Consider the following 26,048-nt stretch of genomic DNA (forward strand, 5'->3'; position numbering starts at 1 on the left):
AGTTTTCAGTACAGACTAAATTGTCAGTGCTGACTATTTCAGTGAAATCCTCGGTTTTGATTGGCTGAGAGGCACAAGAATCTGACTGTTACTATCAATGGAAACTGTCGGAGAAAGACAACATGTCAATGCTGACAACTTTCATGAAACAGTCCCTACACTGTAAAACGTAGTGTTTAGCTTTTGAACACTTTCTTAAACACTTATCTGTAATACTTTATAAACACATAAACACGTTTATTCATTATTGATAAACACTATGATGAACACTTTCATAAACACTTAAACACGTTCATAAACACACCACCAGAACACGTTCATAAACACTTAAACACGTTTATAAACACTTCACCAGAACACTTTCATAAACACTTAAACACGTTCATAAACACTTCACCAGAACACTTTAATGAACACCACATCTAAACACATGTTTAGATTATAAACATCATGTTTAATCTTTAAACACGTCAGTGTATTTATTTTATAAATGGTTTGACACATTTACTGTTAAACACTTTTTTGTAACAGTTTGTAAACGTTTAAACATGTTTATGACTTTAAAAATAAACACTTCTGGTATAAAGCGTTTACAATACAAGAAATGTAAATCTGAAACAGAACATTCCAAAATTGTGAAATCCTTGCAAGCTTTATAAACAGATTATATATACATGGTGTGCCAAAACAAAAACTACTTGATCAAAACTAATTGGCTAATTTTCTTTATGAGTTGATATAATTCTTCACACTTGAATCATGAAAGAAAAAAAAAACCAGATATAAATGGAATATTGAGAAACATTAAGGGCACTGCAGGGATGTGAGGTCCACTGTAGGGAAATTTACTATTCAAAATTTTCCTGAGTCGTAAAGTAAAATTTTCTTGAATCTCAGAATTGCTATTGATAGCTCAATGTCGAGATGAATTATAAGTCAACCAACAAAGTTCAAGGCCCATATACTTGTCAATATATTTTGCTTTAGCAACAGTCAGAAGATGCCGTGTCATAAACTTTTCCAACTGTTGTAATTCTCCATGTACTGTAAATATCATGGCAATAGCTGTAATGCTGTATGCTGATTGGTTGCCTCCATGGAAGTTACAATAATCGGGAATGTTACAACAATGTCTGGTAAATTTTTATGAAGTTCTCATATTGTGTAACATATAAAATAATTGTAGAGCGTTAGATCAATTTGTTTGCTTAAGCCCTATATGAATATTCCATATTGTATTGTACCGTATTGAAATAAATCATTTAAAGCAAAATGATTCCAATCATGCATCACACAAGTTATATTACCTTGTTCTTGAATACATGCAAATAACATTTCATTTGATAATATTAATGAAATGGGGGAACAAATTATATATACAAGGGTATTGCAAGAATTTGCATAGTGAGAACATGTGAAAGTCAAAATATGGAAAATCACAATTCAAAATCATTCTAGTCACCGACGTGCATCACACAGTATATATTACCTTGTTCTTGAAAACATGAAACTTAAATTTCATTTGATAATATTAATGAAATGGGGAAAAACATTTCAATGTACAAGGGCATTGCAAGGATTAGCATAATGAAAACATTTGAAAGCCAAAATATGGAAAATCACAATTCAAAATTTTCCTTAATGTCTCTGAGCAACACAGTAACTGATAAAAAAACTAGTGCTTTTTTCATTAAATTTGAATTTTGCCAATGGAAGCATCATTTGCTCCATTTAATTTATTCAGAACAACACTGATCTCTCCATGGCTTTTCTTGCATGTGACTTGAAAACATTATACTGGGAATTATCAAAATTTACTCTTGGTACCCTCCAATGAGATGTGTACAAGAGTTTAAAGTTTGCACTTGATTACACTTAGTGCTTGCCCCTTCTAAATTTTACACTATAGTTTGGACCAAGCATTTTGCATACTGGAGAGAACAATGTAGAAAGAACAACTTCAATACTCCTAGAAATTAAATGAGACTTTTGATTATGTGCACATAATACTTTCACTTGCTAATAATGAACATGGGCTTAAATCTTAGTAAGGTTTTGACTTGACCAATTGATTAATCACACTATAAAATACATGTACATTCAATACTGACAATGTAAATCTTTAAAATGCAATATGAATTAGGCATGAAATGTAAAATGCACACAAGGATTTTTACAAAGGGACCATGAAGTGTCAACGGATTATAAGCGCTTGTCACACTACAGCGGTTCATTCGTTCCATTTCCACCCCCCCCCCCAAACCCATTCCTTTACTGCCGATGTTCGGTGGTTTTCGTCAACAGATGGACATGTGCATGCAAAAAACTGTAACTTTCTGTAAAACAGAAACCACCGAACGTTGCTGGAAAAGGAAAAACAAAAACACTGCCATCATCTGTGATATAATTCTTTTCATCTGATGAAAAAAATTCTAACAGATTTACGTCTGTGGAAAAAAAAACACGAAAAGGGAACAAACAAATGCACACAGAATGAAGCTGGGTGACTGTAAAGTGTACATGTGTTTTTAAAAAAGCGATCAAATGAGAAGAATGTGGGGGGGCGTGACTAGTATCTTTTTATTTACAAGGTTGTGCCTCAGCTACCCTCCAAATTGCAGTCTGAAGAACTGCCTGCAAGGGCAAAATATAGGGTCTTGAAATGATTGCATAAATGATTGTCTTTCAGATTGTGTGTGTGTGTGCATATGTGTGGTAGGTGTGTGTTTTGGGTGTTTTTCGGAGGTTGACCGAGGCACAACCTTGTCAGTCACAAAAGATCCGAGTGCCCCCCCCCCCCCCCACATGACTTGGGACCATTTCCTACCAATTCCTTATTTTCAGGAAGATTCCACACAAATCCTTTATACTGATTAGATGGTAAAATATAGGAATAATTTTCTTTCACTAGCTGCGAATACATCTTCAGATATTTGAGGTTGAAGACATATTATGCAGCGCTAAGCTGCATGAATGCCTTGGTGAGATTTGTAACTTTGCAATCAATTGTGACCTCATCAGATACGATGAAACATCCAGTCACATCTTCCTCTCAGGTATTACAAAGATGACAAGTTAGTGTGTGATAAACATGTACATTATGCCCACATATGTAGTAACACCCTCCCACAAATGTAGCAATCTTAATTCTCCCACCAATGTAGTAAACTGACAAAAAAAATTGCTTCCAACAAATGTAGCAGTTCTTTAATAGTCAAATTTCTCTCACAAATGTAGTAATATTACATGTGTGGGAGAAATTTGACTAAGAATCACATCATTTGTGGGATGCACGTATACTATGTTTATGAGCACTACAGGGCCTAGCCTAGCTGGTTTGGTTACTGTTTGACAGGTATCTGGACAGAATCCTTATTTGCCCCAATATTAGAAAACCATCGTCTGGCAGATTCTATGTGGTGAACTAGGAGTGAGAGCAAATAATTGAAGGGATTTTCCCATAGGGTAATGTATTATGGGGGGGGGGGGGTAAGCGGCACTTAGAAATGAAAGTCTATGGAGGGTTTTCTTGTTTTTTTCCATAGCATATATTTGAATATGCTCATTTCGCAATAAAAAGCATGATTTTTTTTGGCCTTTGAACATCGAGAATCACCTGCGGTCAAAGATGTATATCTAAGGAAATAAAGCTGTCCGATATAGCGGCGAACTTTCGAAATAGCAATTATTTCCCGTTTATCAGTGGCTGAGGGCACTTGCCAGATACCATTTCAGAATCATTATGACCGAAAACCAAAAATCATAAAATCAGTGTATTCAAATGTAAGCTATAGAAAAATAGATGCAAGGATCCGGCAAAGACTGATGTGTTATACAGTGCCACTTCAAAATACCCCAGGCTGTCTAAATCTACTGCATCCCCAACTGCTGTCGGAGGAGAACCTCAAAGTTTCTATACTTGGAACTCTTTTGGCCGTTGTATGGTTCCTTGAGCACATAGCTCTGCACTAGACCCAGCAACTGCGAATACATCTTCGGATATTCGAGGTTGAAAACGTAGTATGCAGCGATAAGCTGCATGAATGCCTTGGTGAGATTTGTAACTTTGCAATCAATTGTGACCTCATCAGATACGATGAAACATCCAGTCACATCTTCCTCTCCGGTAACAAAGATGACCAGTCGAGGCGGCTCTTTCTTGCCACTTGTCATGTGGGCTTCTACGTCCTCATCCGGAACTTCCTGTAATTATGGATAGAGAGATTAAAAAACAAACAAAAAGTCTCAAATTCTTAACAAACTGACTTGAAGAATGTTTGATAGCCAAGAATGAAATCTGAATATATCAGTGAACTGTCTATTATCCAATGAATAATCGATCATGCATTTTAGGTTTGTTCCATTTACCTTAACCTAATTTTGATACCAACTGAGACGATGGGGAAAATGGGGGGTATAGATATCATCAAAAGTGTGCAACATATGCTTGTCAAAACTACCCAGTAAGTCCACCAAGTTTGCGTTTATGTACTCAAATCCAGTTCAAGTTCAAGATGCTTTGTCATTTGGACCTGAATGGAAAAAAATACATGCATACTTTGAGATTTCGATACTTCTGAATAATAATTAATGGACCTGTTTGAGATAGTCAAACTATTAACTTGGCTTTCACCTCGTCTCACTTATTTGATCCCACCTTGTTCATAGATTATACCAAGAAACCCAATAATCAGTTGTTTATCACATAGAAAATAGAAAACTACTGATGTTGTAAGAATATTAAGATAAGAAATCTGCCACATCATCTTAAAAGATAAAAGTAATTATTTTTGTGATATTCCACATGAGTGTATAGCCTTTGATCTTGTGACCTAAAAATTTAATGAGGTCATTACCTCTCCAGTAAACATGCATATTCAGTGTTGTTTAACCCTAACAAAGGTGATCAGTAAATTCACATCCACAAAAATGAGAATAAACAGAATGATACACGAACCAACACCAATGGCCAGCTGGCTACAGGGTGCAGGAGCATGTTTAATTTCTGTAATGGGGAAAAATATGGGGAAAGAAATCCACACGTACCTTTTTGATTGAGATGACAGCTTCAGTTTTACTCCCTTTTCCCCTGTCAAATGCCGTCTTTTTTTCGATGTACTGGATAAGGGGAAGCAATTCCAGTGGTCCCTGCAGTAGATTGAAACAATAATAGAATTATAATGCTTATGACATATAGAATATGATTCTAAACAATAACACTACCTGCATGCAGGAGACACTACAACACCACTAGACAATGGTAAAGATGGGTTGACTGCATGTGTTGTGAGTCAAACGTGTTTGGTGTATATATATATATATATATATATATATAAGAGAAAACATCATGTTCTTGTGCCATTTCCCATTTTTAAACACAATTTGTTCAAAGCTGGGTTCTATTTTTTTTTTATATCGTTATAGTTTGCAGCCCAATTTCTTTCTGATTCCATGGATCCCCCTCCCCCCCCCCCCAAAAAAAAAAAAAAAAGAAGAGAGAGAGAGGAGAAAGAAATAACACTGAGTACAATTTTTAACTCTTTGAACTGGACTCCAACAAGATTCGAACTCACAACTCACAATCTTCAACTTGTTTGGCAGACATTCTACATAACAACTAGTTGGGGGAAAAAGACATAAAAACGAGCTCCATGTGGCACCACCTGAGGAAGGCAATCAATGCATTTGACACAATTTTCCTAAAGTCATTTATTTACATCATTACAGTGAAGTCCCCCCCCCCCCCCCATTTTCTTTTTAACCCCAAAGATGGCTTCCACCAAGTTTGGTTGAGATCTACCCACATGTTCTGGAGAAGATGAAAATATAAAATGGTTTTTGGACAATGCACTACGGATGATAAATGGGATGTGATAGCAATACCTCACATGAATCTTTGACTCATGTGAGGTTTATAAAACAAATCTACAAGGTATTACATTCCAACTGAAACCTCAACATTAATGCCATACCAAAATATACCTGGAGTCTGTTGCATACAAATTAAATTTGAAAACAAACGATTTATGCAGTGACTTTTGACATAAATTATACATAAGGTTTTATGCAACAGGCCTCATCATACACAAAATAAATGGGCTTACCTCTTTGCTGCCAGTACTCTTGAGTTCTTCAATGGCTCTCATGAACTTTTGAAGACAAGATTCCAGTTCATCTAATGAGTCACGTCCTCTTAAGAGCTGAAAGTCATGGAGGATCTAAAATAAAAAAGAAAGAAAACAACAAAATTTATGTTATGTGAACATCTACACAACCTAATTGCTACCTTTGATTAGAGAATTGATTCACTTCCACATGGTATGGAGATTAATGCCATGACAAAATAATGTTAGGTTGGCCAAATTACAAAAAAATAACAAGTTCTGAAATGGAAAAAAGTGCCCCTAGCCAGTCAGGCCAGGTATCTGTAGATAATTGCTATTAATTAATGATAACAATTATTCACATCTTTGAAACTACAGGGTTCTCACAAAAAAGAAACGTAGGCATGACTGAAATAAACCATAAGTAAAACGAAAATACCCATATTTGCACAAAATTATTAATTTTAAAGATGCATTATGAACAGCAATTGTGGCTTGCATGTACTATATATTACCTTTTTATTTTGTTTCCATTACTTTTTAATGTGAATAACGTTTTGTGTGGAAAATTACAAAGAATTCACATCGAGTATCCCCCGAAAAAAAAATGCTCACTTAGCCATCAAAGGATGACTTTTATTTTCAGCAATGCAAATGACGTCGAAACTTGCAAGAGTACTGAAGGCCAGCTGCAGCTAATTACCTTTGTCATAATGCATAAATACATGTAATCCTCAAGAACAAACTTAAGGCCATTTCCCATGATTACTTTCTTCAGGTATACTAGTCTTACCATTCTTCCATCACTGTAGCATGGGATTCGCTTCAATATGGGCTCTACTTGGGCATCAGGAAGAGACATTATCCATTTTTGATTCGTTGCAAATGTCTTTTCCAGCAGAAGACGGATATGTCCCAAGCACCTTTTTTCTGCAGGCTTGGTCCACTCTTTTGACAGTTCCTTGAGACACTGATCTGCACTGTCATCTGTCACAGTGTTTTCTGAAAGAGAGATAGAGTAGGCTAATAATATCATTATTTTTTATTATGTAGTCCTTTTCATGAATGATACTCAGATCAAAGTACTTTAATACTGGGGGGATGAAAAGGAAAAAGAAAAAAAATGCCGAACATTTCTCTGTAACACTAAAAAAGCCGGGTCTTTTGGACCCATCTCACAGCCGAGGGGAGGCAGAATCCCCCCCCCCCCCCCCCCCCACCAAGATCTCTTGAACAGGGCAAGCAGTCTTAACATAATTTCCTATTTTAGACCCTTAACAGGGATTTTAATATCTTGCATGGTAATGTACACCATATATGAGGATTGCCAATGCTATCCTGTTTTTTGATACCCTAAACACGGTATGTGCATTACATGTATGCGCCAGTGATGAAAAAGATATCATTTTCACACAGTTTTGTGTTTGCTGATGATGTACACTGCTCAATGTGGAGGGGAGAGGGATTGAGAGGAATAAAACCTACCTTGAGCCATTTGAGCACATCGCGCTCGTTTTGCCATTCCCGCCTGATCATTCACATTGGTTCTCTTTACCTTTCCTTGATCTGGTTCTGTTTTTGGATTCGTCTTCTTTTTCTGTTGCCATCTGATGTGCCGAATTTTCTGACTGAGACATTTTGTGAAGAAGGACTATATCATAAGAGAAATTGAAGAAAAACAAGTGGGTAAAGATATCTTATTGGGTATTATTTACAGGTCATGAAAGGGGGCCTACACCAATTTCAGTCAAATTTATGACTTGAAGGTTATTGTAGTAATTGAAATGACGACCATGGTCGTTGTTCCTCGGTCTAAAAATCCTGAGAATTCAATTATCTGATATGTGAACGCTGATTTAGGCTTAACAATAATTTTTAATAATTGAGTAACCCAATTATTGCCCCAAAATGGAAGCTTTGGGGAAAGGTGTTGTAAAAATGCCTTGAACGCCATATACAATTTTGTTTTAGGTCACAAAATAAAGTTTATATCATTTTCTTTGAATTATGGAATTGTCATTTTTCATTTTCTTGTGTATATGGGAAAAATTCTTACAGATGTTTAAAAAAAAATCAGTATCTTTGAAGATAAAATTTCTACCCCGTGGCCACAACTCATCATTACCTTCAAGTTCTGTGTTAAATTTCATTGTTCGTGTTACCTCTCTAAACTGTACTCTAACTTCAGCACTCACACTGAAAATATCTGAATGTGATAGTGCAGACATTGTTGGCAAGTTTAGACAGCTAATACCGACACCAAAGGGTAGGATCTCGATACCAGCCCAGCTCCAAATTTGGCTTCATTAGCCATAACCCATAAGTAGGTTGGAGCTGTAACCTTGGAAAATGGAGCTGAGCTGGTATCGAGATCATACATACAAATAGCCTCAAATCGCCCAATGCAGGCATGGATACATACCCACTGGTGTTCCCCTTCACGTCGTATTGTAGGGTACTGCGAGTATATTTTCTGGCCAATCTTGGCATACTCGGTGGAGGAGTTGATGGTTGGAAATTCTGTAAGATAGTAATTGGCAGCTTCTGAGATCAGTTCTTTCCAGATCACATACTCCTTGCCAATCTCTAGGTGTCGTAGTACTCTTTGGCTGAAAGGTGGTAGTGGCGTTCCTGCAGTAATCCGCCGTTCAGTGTCATTAGCATTTTGTGGACTTTGTTCAGTTTCTTGGAGTCTGAAGTTATCGCCATCTCCTCCAGCTGCTGCACCTGTCAAATGTCGATTTTCAACTTTTTGCTCTGCTTCACCCCTCAATTCCCAGTGCTCTCCCTCCTCTAAAACCATCAAGGTAGAATTGCTACATTCCAGCAGAACCTCGTCGTCGTCGATTTCAGTACCATCCTCCTCCAGCACGATTCCCTCAATTCTTGCCATCCCAAGCTTCACTTTAGCTATGGACACAAATTAAAGAAAATTCACTTGAAATATTAACTATCGTAAATTGCTTTTGCCATGTTTAAATGCTCTCATTATCATACCATTAATGTCCATAATATTGATCACATAACTTGTGTGTTTCATAAAAACTGAGGTAAAACATCATTTCAAATGGAACTAGAAATATAGCCGAAGGTGATTAATACCACCATCAAACAATCTAGTATCACCTTACCTCACTTTTTTGGCCATAATATGCTGTTACTATGGCAATGCACCTTTCACCGCTGTTGATATGTGTTTTGCACATCTACACCTTAAGACCTATATTTGTGCTAAAGTTATCACCAAAAAAAAATGAAACCGTAACATGGAACATAAAACATATGCACATGACATAATTCATGCCTGGAACTGAACCATCACTGGTGGACTGGTGGTTATCAACAAGAAAAAATACCTTTTTCGCAGAGTTCTTCATATGTGTTCGCCACAGCCATCTTTTTTTCAAGGCGGTTGGCCCTCCACAGCTTGAATACTGGCATGCTGCAGTTATACAGTGTAATGTTCTAAATCTGCTTGATTAGCCTCTAATGGCAGACAGTAGTTCTGTGCAGAATACAAAAGAAATCCTGTATTTACATATGTTTACAAACAGACTGATTTTCAATCCAAATTTCATTAATAATACATAGACTCATAGTGTAAATCCAAATGTGCATAAGAATTTGAGCAGCGATATTATATCAATTTCATCAGTTTTCCTTCCACATGATACTAATAAATTACTATCATAATATTCTACAAGATTATTTTTTTCCTGTTGAATTTGATTTTGTTGATCTATTATGATTCTAATTATAGAGAGGGTGCATGTTCAAAGTCACCCCAAGGTGGGATGAGTGGTGACCTTGAACAACCTGCAAAAATGGACCCATGCTTTAATACTTCACACTTGTAGACGGGTCAATATATGGTTTGACCCGGAACAAATTGCAACAAATGATTTTTCAACGGTATTTTGTACTATTTGACCTCAGGAATAACATACTAAAAATCTACCAAAATCCGCATCCGGGAAAGTGGTTATTTTCAAGATGGCGTCCAAGATGGCCGTTATTCACTAAAAATGGATATAACTCACTCATTATCCACCATAGAATCCTATTTGGATTCATATTCCATGGTCCAATGGGTAAAAGAATTTATTTATACAAGTTAGAGTGAATATTAGCACTCCAGGGTACCAGGAAAATCCAAGATGGCGCCCAAAATTGCTGCCCTAGTCTAAAAAATCAACAATTCATCTATTCCTTACTTAAGTGGCTTTAATTTGGTTTCCATTCGATTGTTTTAATGATGAAGTAGTACGTCGGGACAATTTTCAAGGACAGCTAGTGGTCTGGTGTGTCGGAAAATCAAAGATGGCTTCCAAAAATTGAGTTTAAAATGGCTGTTAATCCTTAAAATGGACATAGCTCATATCACATCCACCTGAGAGATATGATTTTGGTGTCTAGACCATGGTCAAATAATACATTGGGACAAGTTACAAGGACAGTCAGTGGTCCGGTATGTTCAAAAATACAAAATGGCTTCCAAAAATGTAAAAAGAGCAAAAGAGTAAAAAATGCTGTTGCTACTTAAAAAAAAAACAACATAGTTTGTTCAATATCCGGGAATATGATTTTTGTGCCTATATCATGGTTAAATGGGTCAAATAATAAATTGGGGTAGGTTACAAGGACGATTGGTGGTCACGTATGTCCAAAAGTCCACGGTGGCTTAAAAAATAGTATCAATTAGCCGCGATGGTATTCAAAAATTGACATATTTCATGTTTTATTCGTCAAGGGCATATGATTTTGTTGCCTATATCGTGGTTTCAAAGGCAGAAAATTAGTTACAAGGACAGTAAGTGGTCCAGTATGTCGAAAAGCTTCCAAAATCGGATTCTAAAATGACTGTTGTTACTTTAAAAATGGACATAGTTCATTTAAAATCCACCTAGGAGTAATGATTTCGGTGTCCACACTATGGTTTCATGAGTAAAATAATACGTTTGGACTGGTTACATTGGTATGCAGTTGTCCAGTTTGCCTAAAACACAAGAGGGTTTTTAAAAAAAGGAATCTAAAACGACTCATATCATTCAATAGTGGTCAGAGTTCTACAATATTCATCTGCAAGAAATAATGTTGGTGTCCAAATTGTGGTATGAAGGGTCAAAAAGTACATTCGGACAAGTAAGAAGGATGGTTAGTACCCCATTTTGTCAAATAATCCATGATGGATTCTAAGATTTCATTAAAATGAGTGCTGTAACCAACTCATGAAACTATATGATAACTTGTCCCCATGCATTTAAGTGTAGGCATCAAGATTATTTCTAACAGGTAGACATTTTATGTAACAGTAGTCACTTTAGAACCCATTTTTTAAAGCAAACTTGGATTTTAAGGCAAAATGGATAGCTGCATATCATGGTAACCAGTCCCAAAGTATTGTTTGACTCTTGAAACCCTAGTGTAGACACCAAAATAATATCCCCAAGGTGTATTTATAATGTTCTACATCCACTTTTAAGTAACAGCAGTCATTTAAGACCCCCATTTTAAAATCCATCTTTGATTTTTGGACATACCTGACACCTGACTGCCCTTTCAACTTAACCCAATGTATTGCTTGACCCGGTAAACTCTAGTATAGACAGCAAAATCATACCTCTATGGTGTATTTATAATAAACTATGCATACTTTTAAACAGCAACAGTCAATTTACACTCCATTTTTAAAGTAATCTTGGATTTTTTAACATACAGACAACTGACTGGTCTTGTAACTTACCTAGTGTATTACTTGACCCTTTTAAACCATGCTTTTAACACCAAACTCATATTCCCCAGACAGATATTAAACAAACTATGTCCTTATATAAGTAACATCAGACATTTTTTACTCCATTTTTGGGAAGCCATCTTGTAATTTTGGACATACTAGACCACTGACTGCCATTGTCTTGTCCTAATATATAATTTGACCCTTGAAATCATAGTTTAGACACCGAAATCATATCTCACAGGCGGATTTAAAACGAGCTCTGCCACTTTACGTATCAACAGCCATTTTAGAATCAAGTTTTGGAAGCCATATTGGATTTTTGGTCATACCAGACTAATGCCTGGCCTTAAAACATGTCCTAATGTATTATTTTGGCCCTTAAACCAGTGGTTTAGACACCAAAATTGCATCTCCCATGCCGATATGAAATAAGCTATGTCCGCTTTATGCATCATCAGCAACATATTTTTAAAGAATAATTTTTGGACGCCATCTTCGATTTTTGGACATATCAGACCATTGACTGTCCTTGTAACTTATCCTAATATATTATTTGACCATTGAAACCAGTGGTTTGGACATCAAAAACAAATATCCCAGGCCATAATGAAATGAACTATGTCCGCTTTAAGTATTAGCAGCCATTTCAGAATCAATTTTTAGAATTCATCGAGGATTTTTGCACATGCCAGCCCACTGACTTTCCTTGTAACTTGTCCCAATGTATTATTTGACCCATTTAACCCATGTATAGACAAAAAAAAAACAACACATTTCTGGACATTGAGCAAACTATGTCGTTTTTTTTAAGTAGCAACAGCAATTTTCGACTCCATTTTTGGAAGCCATCTTGGATTTTTTAACATACTGGACCACTGACTGTCCTTGTAACTTGTCCCAATGTCTTATGTCCCAATGTCTTGACCATTGAAATCATGGTCTAGACACCAAAATCCTTATGTCCCAGGCGGATATGAAATGAACTATGTCCATTTTAATTATCAACAGCCATTTTAAACTCCATTTTTGGAAGCCATCTTGGATTTTTGGACACACCAGACCACTGGCTGTCCATGTAGCTTGTTTCAATGTACTATTTCACCCAAAACCATTGAATAAAAAACAAACTTAGATGAATTTTGGATTTTCAGCCCATGGCAGCCATTTTGGGCGCCATCTTGGATTTTCCTGGTACCCTGGAGGGCTTATAATTCTTTCTTGCCTAAATCAATTTTTGTACCACCAGACCATGGAATATGGACCGAAATAGGATTCTAGGGTGGATAATGTGTCATTTGTATCGATTTTCAGTGAATGGCGGCCATCTTGGACGCCATCTTGAAAATAACCCCTTTCCCGGATGCGGATTTTGGTAGATTTTTAGTATGTTATTCCTGAGGTCAAATAGTACAAAATACCGTTGAAAAATCATTTGTTGCAATTAGTTCCGGGTAAGGCTATTTTTGGTCGTATATTGACCCGTCTATTGAGTGTATCTATCAAAACTGTACACGTGAAAGAGTGTACCATAGACCGTATTTTAGAAACAAAATAACTGAGCTTCTAGCGGATTATAAAACTTTATTTTCACAAATCCAGTGTTCAAAGTCACCCCGTCATGGTGACTTTAACACAAAAATATTATACTGATTGAATGAAATTATGCCTTTGTAGTTATTTGATCTCGACCTACATTGTATTAATAAACATTTACCCCTAATTTGTACATATCGGCCTTACTGTCTTATACTGTATGTTTAGAAATGAAATGAAATTTAATAATAAAGCTAAGCAAAACAAAATGCTGCTCATTTTGTCAGCAACTTCTCAAAGGCTTTCACAAGTGTAAGTATACTTGTTCATGACACATATGTCACCATGATGTTTATGCACGCTCAGAGGCCATTTGGAAAATAGCTTTGCATATGGTACAATCCGGTACTCACGAGTTGGTTCAAGGATATATGCCAAGACATGGGTGTCAAAGCATTGAATATGCATGCACTTCACTATAAACATTGTATTTCCTTCAAAGAGGAAAATGCCCTCAACAAGTCCGAACTGTGGCATGTCATCTTGGTAAGCCAAAACCAGACAGCAACCACATCTATAGTCACGACCCAAAATCACAACATCGTTTGTCCCGTACACACGGAAGTTCTCGTCCATTTCATGACCAAGGATATCAGTCATGGATGCAACAAGGTGAGGAAATGCTTCTTGGAAGACAACAGTATCTCCTTCCTTGACGATGTCACCTGCATATAGGAAGGACTCTGATCTTTTACCATTTGTGGCACCATGTTGTTTGTAACACATGTACTTTTGGTGTTTAGTGCTTATGCTCAAAGGCAAATTTTTGAAGCATCTCCATTTCTTTGTCTTGAAAAAGCCATGTTTGGCTTCAAAGCGCATACACCAGTGGTTCCTCAAGGGACCATACTGCACAAGCTGTTCCGGCAAATGCAAGCAATAGTGCATTTTTGGAATGACCCGTGCCCTTGGATAGAGAGACACAAATTTTGTGTGATGTTCATACGTCAATTGTCTTAGAAGTGCTGCAGTAGTCAACATACAAGTTGGGGATGTGGCAAGAAGGGTCATTTGAACAAGCCTGAGAAAATTGAGCCATTTTTCATTCATCTTTGGTACTTTATCAGCAACAACCAGAGGAAGGATAGTAATAAGGGTCATCATTGCTGCAGATGTCTGTTTGATTCTGCCCTTATCCTTGAGGGAATTAGCATCAATTATTTCTGGACGGGCTGCACACTCCAAATAGGTGTATGGGAAAGAAAGAATTTTGAAATTGAGCCACTTCAAGGTGAAATACTTGGACTCTTTAACAAAATCTGTAAGCAAAAGCTTGAGCTCATATGGGACTAAGCCTTCAAGCAAAATGTGCATGGGGTCTTGTACAAAACCTGAGCAAAGTTTGAAATCAGGAATTTCAGACAGACAGCTTCTGGTGTTCACACCCCATTCCTTGCTCCAGTATGTTTTTGCTTCTTTAGATAGGGGTGATTCTAGGGCATCACATCTCCTTTTATGTTCTTCCTCATCCCTCTTCCTAAAGTTGATATCGACAAACTCTCTTTGCATTTCAACTTGTGTAGCCTCACATTCTCTGCATGCCTTGTGGGCAAATCCAACACCTTCTTTGAAGCCAGCAAGCCATTGTGCTGCAAGGGTGTCACATGGCACAATGACAAGATTTCCTTCAATGAGCACTTGCTCACCATTTATTTCAACATTGATTCCTCCACTTGACAATGACCTCACTGTTGTGATGAATTCATCCAACAAAGATTGAGGCCCATACTTCCTAATATCCTTTGCTTTAGCAACACCCAAAAGTTGTATGGCATGTAGTCCTGATCTCAATTCTGGGGGAATGTTTGCAAGAGTGAAGTAAAACATACTCAGTTTGTGTTTCTTTGTGTGAGAGCCAATTGGGTTGACAATTTCAATGTCATCTGTGTTGAGGATTATTTGAAGGGCTTTTGGGTTTCTGCTGAATAAGTCATTAGACTTGACGTAATTTCCATCTCCAATGTCACACATGAAACCAGAAGAACTTGCATGCCCATTGTTTACATACTTCCATATTTCTGGCACATGAAGCAAATTAACAATGCTCTCCAAAAAAGGAATCTTATACGCTGTGACATCTTTCTTCACAAGTCTGCCCTTAACAGTAACATATCGTTCACCAAGTTTAACTGCAGCTGGTGGGATGTACGACAATTCTTTCTTGTAAAATGAGTCTCTGGACCTCTTTGTTGTTAAATCATGCAAAGGTGTTGACGAGTTGGGTCTCTTGATGGAGTTTACCACTTCTGCAGAAACATTTGCATTTGATAACATGTTGCAAATTTGTGCATTATTTTTGGATAACTGTTCATAAACCACATTAACAACAGACTCAATAATCTTATTCACTGATTTTTCAGATAGATTATGTTCACATTCCAGAGCTAGTGTAAATGAAGCAGCATTCAATTTCTCAACACTAGTCTGTGACATTCTCACATCTTGATTTTCTGCAGCATGCACATCAACACCATCATTCTCCCCATCATCAGGAACGTCCTCATCTCTTTCGATACCACCATTATCAATTACATCCTTGTGCTTTCGACAAACATGAGCTTTGAATGCTCCCCATGATTTGCTTGAATACAAACAATCAGGGACACTGCAACAAACTAAAAAATTTGGATCATGCTGATGTAAACGAACCACATGAGAAACGAATTTATCATATGAATTGCAGGCAAAGCAGCACATATAACATTTGAAATTCTGCTCATCACCTGGACCAACCATTTCAGCCATTTTGCATGATGTAGAAAATGGAGCAGTCAATTTAAATTGTGACAGTGTGAGTGCAACAAGCAACATTAATAATTAATATTTTATCAGCCATGAACGTACCTGAGCTAAGAATAAATATTGCCACTTCAGCAACAAAACTTAGACCTAGACCTAGGCTAGGCCTATCTCCACACTCTTCCAAATTCAAACAATATTCCAAGAAAGTCAGACTCAAAGTCAACTCAAACCCATTTTCAGTGGCAGTGATTCAATAAATTAAGAGTCTTTAACTAAGACTTTAAAGTTTTAATAGACCGATTAGACTTAATTGCTACATGATGTATGTACTTTAGTTCAGATAGACGTGTGCTTAATGAGACTAAGCTAAGTTAATTCCAATTCCTGAGAAGTTTCAGAAGCACCCCAGCGGGGCCCAGGCTATAGACTAGTCTATAGACTGCGAAGACTATCTAACGTTAGAGACTAGAGACTAGAGTAAGACCAAGCAAAAGACCTAGTCCGAGACCCGAATACGGAATAGGCCTAGACCAAGTTACTGATTAGAGTCATAGAGATCGATCTAACTTGCATGTACTGAGGCCGAGATCTGTAAAGACTAATTAGCCTACTAAGGCTAAGCCACTAACAGTTAGAACATCTCTAAGCTAGCGTTAGCTCTACTGAAATAACTACTCTCACTGGCCCGCGGCGCGGCTGACACGTAGACCTATAATGATGTAGATCTACTGTACACTGACAGCTCAAAACTCAATACATTTATTGCTTCTCTTTACGGTTTAACATTTTAAGAATATTCGTAAAAATTATGAGTCCATGTACTATTGGTAATATTTTTGACTTGTTGATCAAATTCATAAACTTACATTAAAAGATTGACAGGATTTCCCGCAGATTACACCAGGGCCCCGTTGCATAAAGCTTTTGCCAGACTTATTTTTGCCATAGTTTTTCTATGGCAAAAACCTTAGTTTTTTGCCAGAGTTTCAAATTCGGTCAAAATTTCATGGCAAAAAAACTCTGGCAAACTTTTGCCAGAGTTTTTTAAGTTGCCAGAGTTTTTTAAGATTGAATAAACTTGAACGAGGATGAACGCCGATATCAGCCGATATCGCGATCGGTATCTGCGGCTGCTGAAAAAATCATGGAGACTCCATATAACGGTAAGCTTGATATTTTTTAAATGAAATGTGTTGATATTTGCTATTTTTATCATTATAAGTCGATTAATTAGTTGCAAAAATATCTGTGTATTGTTTTGAATCCGTGCTCGCACCGTGAAAGTGAGATTCACGATTTTTTTACACGTTTGAATCGTCCCATTTTTGTGTCGCAAGCGCCTGCGGGGTCTGCCTCTCGGCCATGTCTATTGCCGCCGGAGCTTCGGCATGGTGATGTGACCGCGCTGGTCGCACTTGGTGCGCCAACAGCTGAAACCACCAACTGCATCGACACGTTTGGAAAGCTTATTTATCGTATTTCTCTTGCTATGATCACACATTCTACATTATGATTAGTATCAGTAAATGAAAATTTCATGTTGTTCAAATCAATTTTTCATGTTAGAATTGAATTGAATGCAAAGCCAAAGTTGCAAACTTTGGACCACCGTCACTGTCGGTCGTTACCAAGTCAGACAAGTTGAATTGAAGTTGGTTAGATTCTAGACCTACAACAACAGTTAGATCGAATTTTCAGATCTAACTTTAGGCATAGAATCAACATTCTTGATCTAAGTTAACTTTTTCTGAAGAAGTTGAGACTTCAGTCAATCAGTTTGAGGGCTCCACCGTGAAGCCCCTGACTGAATGCCTGAGGCTGAGTGAGGTACATGTTCTATTATTAGTATTACTATTTACGTAGGCCCTTAAAAAAGGTGCGTAGCTGTAGAGCTAGAGGTAGTAGAGCTAGATTAATGGTTGGCGCATAGACTCTCTTCTACCAGGTGCAGATCTAGAGCCTGTGTCTTTACTTAGTACAGTACTACAGGGCGCGAATTGGCACTAGGGCCTACAGTGCAGTGCTGCAATCCAACAATTTTGACAACTCTGAATGGTGGCTTTAATTTCTCCCTTAAAAATTTGAAATAAAATAGGGGGGGAGGCAGTCGTACCAATTGACCCCCTTTCCCTGGATCTGCTATAGGTGACCCCACATGAAATTGCGACATCATGATCATGAACAGTACTTAGCGTAATGTGCCAAAAATTTTGAGGGGGCCTGACACTGACAATGGCGTAGGGGGCAAATCTTAAAAACTGAGCAATCCAAATTTTTTACACTTTTTTAAATACAAAAAAAAAAAAATGTACGCCAGTGAACGTGAATCTATACAGTGGCTAGAGATTAAAAATTGGGCTCAATTTAAAGCTTGTTATAATCCAACACTCTGCAATTTATTTCAATTAATTGAAATTAATGATCTGATGACCACTAAAGTAAAAATCTTGAAAATCCTTCATAAAAAAATTCTTGCAGAGAAACAAATCATATATATAATGTTATTTTGGGGCTGAATGGAGACTATGGGATTGTTGTATTAGTATTAACATGCATTACTATGTTTTTTAAGGGGCTAGAATTTTGATTTTGGTCTCAATTGCATATAACATCATTGATTATTTGTTTAAGATAGAAAATAAAAAATGATTTAAAAATTGCAGTTTTGGAATTTGGATATTCTAAGTTCATATAAATTTGCATATTATGTTGAAGAAATGAACAAATCCCTTTAGGTTATTTATCATCTGAAAGGGAATTTCAATGATCAATCCAAATATTTTTTTCCAGTTTGTACTGAGCTAATTTTTTCTGTTAAGTTTGAATCACTGTAATAAGTCCAACAATTGGAATCAACCATCAAAATGTCCTATCCTAGTAATGGTTTAATTCACCGGCACAAACATATTAGTATATATTCATTTGATAATTTATACTGAAAGTAATCTCAATGCAAATATTTGTGTGACTTTATCTAGTCTTAATTTGTGACTCTCTAATAGGATTATTTATTTTCTCATTCAATATCTAACAGCTTAAATAGTTGAGGTATATACACTGGAGCAACTCAAGTGCATGTGTGACTTTTTGAGAAGAAACCACACAAGGCTGTTGGTTAGCAATCACCATGTAAAAGGGTAAGATATACAGCTTAATTTCAAATTAGCCAAAATTCTAATTGCTACCATTTTAAGTATTTATAGACAGGCTTATATTTTATGTTGGTAATCTCGATGCAAAGTTTCTCAAAGTGAAAATAATATTTATGAAGAAGAAGTCATTACTGCCTGATAATGTCGAACATAAAGTAGTTATAAAATACAATTTTTAAAAAAGGTTTCGTCTTCTTGAATAGAAAGAAAAAAAATTGTTTCAGGCATATTTGAAATGAGTAAGAATCCTCATGTTGATTATTTAATTTATACAACCCCCCCTCCCCCCCCCAAAAAAAAATAGAAAATGTACCTAATCTCACCTGGCTATGCTAGTGATTGTGTAGACCTGAATCAATAATAGTTAAGTTCATTTAATTACCTCTTGCAATTCTTTGAAAATTATTATTGATTTTGATTTTTTTTGTCTTTGATATGTCCATTGGAAATGATGAAATCTTATTTTCTTACAATTACAAGTTTTGATTTAGATTTTCATGGAATAAAACTGAAAGAGTACAACACATCTTTCTTATAAATTCCTGATTTGAACTCTAGTTACATTAATAGATTGCAATTTTAAATTTTGATAACTTACAAAGTAGATAAATAATATTAATTATATGCCATGAAATGAGATTTTTGTCAAATAAATTTAGACAATCTTGACAAAGTGCAGAGTGTCTTTTCAATTAATATATAGCATATACCTATTTTATGATTTGTTTGTGTTTGCATTTTAAATAAAGGTTTGCAGAAACCAGACAGAGAGCCTGTGTGGAGATGCTATTGGCTGCCCAGGTCGGACTGCCTCCAACCTGAGGCGGTCTTGGAGTGATCTAACAAAAGAGTGAATGATTATGCTAGGAATCAGACAAAGACTGGTATGTATTTTTATTTATAAGAGTAAAGAATATATTTTATATGCATCAAGAAGAATTAAAGATCACTATCTCTTAAATTTTATTTTGTTGTAATTGTCATGCAACTAATCCAAAATATCTATAATTTTTTTACATCCACCCATCAGAGGTGGGTCCGAGGACAGGTTTTGGGGTTGTCTGGCCATCCTGTCTTTCTTAAATTATTCTGATAAGTAAAGAACTGTTTGATTTTAAACTTTGTCCAAGAATGCATGTAGGATTGATTATACTTTAATTATTTTGAGGGTATCAAGGTCACCTGAATATACATCGTTCCTGTGATAAATAAAGAACCCTTTGATGGTTCAACTTCAACTTGGCAAATATATATTTGGGAGTGACAATGATCAGGTTAGGTCAAATGTAAAAATTAACCAGAGATGGTTGGCAAATTTGTGTGTTTAATATTTTTATCTTTTGATGTTGCAATGGCGGATGCATAAATTTCTAAACTTACAAATGTACCCCCATGATCCTCAACGGGTTAAGGATTGGTGTCACGGCTAAATACTAATTAAAAAACAAGTATTATTCTTTGTCTATTTCAGTCATTCAGTAATTAAATTGCTGCATTTGTGGAAAACTTCATAACTGAACAGTTCTGTGTGTAGTGACTTCAAAATTTGTTATTGACAGATTCTTCTTTGGCCTAGATCCCCTGTGTTTGTGGGGGGGGGGGGTAGGCACAGATCTGGGGGGGGGGTACACCCCCCAAAAAATTGTTGAAAGTACTGTGTATATATGCAAGTGATGACCAGTTTTTTGGGGGTTGTCAACATTTTCTGGACAAAAGTGCCCCTCCTTTTGGAAATTCCTGGATCTGCGCCTGGGGTGAGGCGAGTCAAAATCACCCTTCATAGTTTTTTTTTAAGATCCTCCTGCTGTGATCCCTGTTTGCATGGAGAACATTTATAATTGTGGCATTACTGCACTTTGTTAAATCTTTAGGTGGTAAAGTGAAGCCAAATATGGAGATTGTGCTGGCAGCCATGAGGGACAAGGCCAAGCATTGGGTCCATGGCCAGGAGACCGAGACTGGGGCATCTGAGCAACTGGTTAGTTTTACATAAAAGATTTATCACACAAAGTCATAACAAAGTTGAAAATATATATACCTAAGGATCATTTCATTAATTTTGCTATATTCTTTCATTCATTTTCTCGAGAAATGAGCATAATTTCGATTGAAATTTGTACAAGATGGTTCTCCCTATAGAAATAGGTAAACTGGTTTACAATGAAAAATTCAGATTTTTTAAAAGCTAGAATAATTATCCCTAACCCATAGAATTCCTATCATTCATTTTGAATTAATTAAATCTGAATTTTAACGGGGATAGTTCTTCTTTCCTCATGAAAATTTCTGCAAGGAATAGTAAGTAGCTTCAACTACTATTGCCAGATTGAGGGATTTTTGTTCAGAGTTGGTAAATGATTTAAGATTTCCAAAATGAAATAAAAATGTTGAATCATAGTAAGTCAATTTAAAAAAAATCAATGCGGAATGGTTTGAAGATGTAATTAAAGTTAAGTCAAAAATTATTTTCTTGATGTACAGCTTTCACATAAGGCAGCCTGCTTCTGGACATGGGGAAGCCAGAGGAGGAAAAGGAGGTTGAGGCGGAACCTCAAGCTGTTCCCGAGGCACCATTGACATCCAGGGTAGATGGGGTCTACCGGTAGTTGATTGTGTAGGACACCAAGATGACACCCAGCAAAAGAGAAGAGAAGGTGCTCTTCCTGTTATGACCAGCACACCAAGTACCAGGAGCATGGATCTGCAGCAAGTTCAGCAGGAGACGCTCAGAATGCAGCAAGCTATGCTGCAAACATTTAAAATCATCCATGTTGATTTTTGTAATTATCCACAATTGTTTGCAGCAGTTTGTTAATGGAAATCAGTAGTAACATTAAACAATGCAACTTTCTCTGCATTTTTTTTTTACTGGAAACCTGTTGAATATTGTTTTAGAAAATGAAGTAAATCACCTTGAACTTTGGAAATTTCCGAAAGCATATATTTTAGCAAGTAATATGAAAATGAGATATACCATGGTCACATTTGGTGGCCTTACGGCTAGTCGAAATCAGTCGTTTTATGTATTACTATACAAACCACCTACATGAAGCTGGTACAAGGATGAGTAAAATGGCTGATTTTGACTCGCCATAATGCCACCGGCTGGCAAATGTGACCTAGACATAAGTTGTTGATGTCATTGTCTCATAATTTTGAACAAAAAAATGACAAAGACTACATTCTTCAGGATTGAGAAAGTTAAACTTGAACTTTATTCTCATCTCAGTAGATAGAAGATAATGTTATTCATTCAATACTGCGGTAGAATTTGAACAAATGCCTTGCAATGCAAAATAAAAATTTAGGTTCTGAAATCTTGATGGGAATCCCTGTGCAAGAACAGTATTAAAGTTTTTCAATTAAATTCAAAGTATTATAATGGTTCATAACGAGTTCTTAATAAGTGATTGCGAATAAAATTATTTTAAATGTATAATTCAATGAGAAATAAATTGTTTAAAAGAGGATAAATTGCGAGAGAAGAGATAGAAAAAGAAAGAAAGTATTAAGAAAGAGACGTCTGAGTTGTGTGATCGTAATTTAATTGAGAAAAGAAAACTGTTCTTAATAAGTGATAAGTTTTTCCCTATTCTCGCTTGCAAATAAAATTATTTTAAATGTATAATTCTATGAGAAATAAATTGTTTAAAAGAGGATAAATTGCGAGAGAAAGAGATAGAAAAAGAATGAAAGTATTAAGAAAGAGACATCTGAGTTGTGTGATCGTAACTTAATTGAGAGAAGAAAACTGTTCTTAAGTGATAAGTGTTCCCCATTCTCAATTGCAAATTAAATTATTTTAAATATATAATTCAGAATTAAATTGTTTAAAATGGAGAAAGGGAGAGAGAAGAGGAAGAAAAAGAAAGGAGAATTATTAAGAAAGAGATGTATGATTTGTGTGACTGATATTTTAATTGACAGTAGAAAAAAAATGATTTAACCTTTAGGTTGGCCTCCGACTATAAAAATACAATTGCACCATCCCTGTTGGCCCATAAAGGAAAATATTATTGATTGTTACATAAAATATTACCAAGCAAAACATTAAGTCTTATTCGCCCCCCCCTCCCCCCCATATAATTGCCACACCTTCAACACTATGGATCTATGTTTTATGAAATTGCTCATTTGGATATTTTGGAAATATTTTTAACATTGCCAAGAAAGCAACAACAACAAAAAAGAACCTTTTTGAAATATTATGGACAAATGTGATTCAAAATCTTTTCCTCCACTTTTTCTAACAATATTATAATGTTTTGAATAATGGCATTGAGGAGGGGTGGTGTGATTGAATTGATGAATTTAATTATTTGATCCTTGTCAAATAATTTGGATATACATATTTTCATCCAATGTAAATATAATGTGTAGGCCTAGGCTGTTTACCCCCCCCCCCCCCTCTTCCAGAATAATCCCCCTCTTGCTATCTCTCTTTCTCTCTCTCATTGTATGTTAGATGTTCGGGGACAGTTTTGTCCCATCATTGAGGTTATCAATAATTTAGTTTTATTCCTGGCTTTTATAAAGCAACCACAAAGAAAAAATAAAACATCTCTCAGTTGTCCCCGTTCAGGGATTTTCGATGATGGCTAGTTTTTCTTACTTTATTACATGTACTATGTAGACACAAGTGTGAAATTAAAAAAGGAATCCACACAAATTTCGGGTCACTGTACTATATAGTGTAAGTTTTGATAAATATATCAGTCGGATATTTCATTTCTCCTTTTGTTTACGTGTTCGATCGTCGTCTGTCTTGGATTGAAGCAAGTCGAGCGACGGGGAAGAAAAATATAAGTTAGGTCTGTTTTGAGTGAAAGATAGACCTCCTCCGGCATGCCCCTCCTTCTCAATCATCACCCAGTTTTTATGACCTGTTAAAGAAAAATGAGACTGCCAAGGTGAGAAATTAAGATGTCCAATGAGCGCGTCCTAATCTTACTTTGAAGTTCCAACTTATTTTTGCAAGTGTGGGACTAGGCCGTATTGACTGCTATTCAAGTTTTCCTCGTAAAATTGAACTTGCAGTACAAGTCTGTTCAATCGTTAAAATAAAGTTAGCTCACATACTTCTGAGTATTTCAGTTGATTTAGGGTAGTATTTCTTGGTATGTCTTATAGAACTTGTAAATATTTGGATTGACAAAGATGGTTAAATGGTAAAAAACAGCAAAAAAAGAGGCGGCTTAGGAGGTACAACTGTACACCAACAACACATCGTCGCATATCGCATAGAGGTTGAACCAGCGGCCAACTCGCCAGCCGGAGGCTCTGACAATAAAGGTCACGGTAGCAAAGAAAAAGAGCAGACTGCCTAAGTTCAAGTTCAACTTTAAAGCCTTATGTTTTGAGTAATTTAAAGGGTTTAGTCCAACTGCATCGCTCTATTCACAGCATAACTTTTCAAAAACACTATAATCATTAAGATTTACTTAAACTAGAACTAGATTCTATCTTAGAAGATTTTTATTATTGAGCTGTCACAGGGTTGATAAATTTAAAAAAAATTAAACCACAACCTATTATTCCCCCCACTTCACTTAAAATCTAGATCTTCCTAGGCCCTATTTTTACTAAATTAAATGAAATTTTCTGTAATTACCTTATTGCGTAGCCTATACAAGGCTTATGTCACCCTTCTAATTATTCTTGAAGCCGTAGACAGGTGAATACTGTATATGGTAGCCTACTTGGGACATATCCTGAGCAGCTGCCTTGAAATAGTTTTGCCGGAGTTTTTAGGACTTTGCCGTTGGTACAGGAGCTACGGCAAAACCCCACTTGATTTGCCGGAGTTTTTTAAAAGTTTTGCCGTAAAAAACTCTGGCAAAGTTTTATGCAATGGAAAACTCCGGCAATTTTTTTTTTGCCGTAGTTTCCTGATTTTTTGCCGTAAAAAACTCCGGCAAAAGTTTTATGCAACGGGGCCCAGAACTCCAGCCAGCACATTTAGACAGTCGATGTGGCGTTAAGGAATTGCACCAACGCGCATGCGTTGTGCGCCCCCAAAAACGATCACGCGATCGATCATAACCAAGTGTTTATGCTAGAAGTGTTTATTTGACTGATGTAATAAACATTATCGCGTTAAACGTAAAATTTCACAAAATTAATTGTTATAAATAAAACACGTTATAGATTAAAAGCATCATAGTCATATAATAACCTGTATTTGTGTATAACATAAAAGCTTTCAATGAATTTTGGAATTTGGAAACATGCTTATTTATCAATGATCACGCCGCCGATAAATAAACACCTAAACGGCACCTAAACCCCTAAACGTATGAGAAAACTATACCCGCATTCCGTAAACACATAACGTGTAATTATAAACGCAAGCCTAAACACACCAGTGACATAATAAACACGTCATGTGTTCTGTCTTTTTACAGTGTAGGTCCCGGTGGTTTGCCCATAAATATGTTGTTCATGTTTAAAAGAATGTGGGCCCGATATGTTCCAATGGCCTTCATGGTCGATTGCATATGGGTCTCATATGCTTCCTGGCTGCAGATGCCTTAGAATCCCAGGTGGTTTGTACATTGGGCCCATGTGTCAAAGAATATTGGCATCTGGGTCACACATTGTCTTTCTACCTTGGTATTTTGAAGAAAACATCTTTGCAAGAACGTTCCTTCGTATCGCTTGATTATTATTTGAATTTGAAGGTAACTTTATTTTATATGGCCAATTGTACAAGAAAACATT

General features: G+C 36.3%; 2 protein-coding genes and 1 long non-coding RNA gene across 4 annotated transcripts; 1 reads left to right on the forward strand and 2 right to left on the reverse strand.

Annotated features, from left to right (window-relative positions):
• Positions 1–437: 437 nt before the first annotated feature.
• On the reverse strand, positions 438–17,080 carry LOC135155065 (uncharacterized). Of its 2 annotated transcripts, XM_064103616.1 has the most exons (8): positions 17,043–17,080; positions 9,461–9,609; positions 8,527–9,014; positions 7,590–7,755; positions 6,898–7,106; positions 6,105–6,218; positions 5,047–5,148; positions 438–4,203 (listed from the first exon to the last, which is right to left on the reverse strand). In XM_064103616.1, the coding sequence occupies exons 2-8, from the start codon at positions 9,543–9,545 to the stop codon at positions 3,871–3,873; spliced, it is 1,497 nt and encodes a 498-aa protein (XP_063959686.1). In that variant the 5' UTR covers positions 9,546–9,609; positions 17,043–17,080; the 3' UTR covers positions 438–3,870. The 2 variants fall into 2 exon arrangements, with proteins under 2 accessions (XP_063959686.1, XP_063959687.1); XM_064103617.1 differs by lacking the exon at positions 17,043–17,080 and having other exon boundaries at positions 9,461–9,683.
• On the reverse strand, positions 13,669–15,261 carry LOC135155218 (uncharacterized). The gene has a single exon (XM_064104119.1). It carries the CDS (start codon positions 15,259–15,261, stop codon positions 13,669–13,671), a length of 1,593 nt encoding a protein of 530 aa, XP_063960189.1.
• Positions 17,081–17,271: 191 nt separating the features above from the next.
• Positions 17,272–22,701, forward strand: LOC135154868 (uncharacterized). The gene is made up of 5 exons (XR_010294286.1): positions 17,272–17,339; positions 19,211–19,313; positions 20,078–20,212; positions 21,200–21,306; positions 21,810–22,701. It is a non-coding gene; the product is annotated as an uncharacterized LOC135154868 (long non-coding RNA).
• The last annotated feature ends 3,347 nt before the right edge of the window (positions 22,702–26,048 follow it).

This window comes from Lytechinus pictus, chromosome 8 (assembly GCF_037042905.1).
Source record: "Lytechinus pictus isolate F3 Inbred chromosome 8, Lp3.0, whole genome shotgun sequence".
In the NCBI taxonomy this organism is placed as follows: Eukaryota; Metazoa; Echinodermata; class Echinoidea; order Temnopleuroida; family Toxopneustidae; genus Lytechinus; species Lytechinus pictus.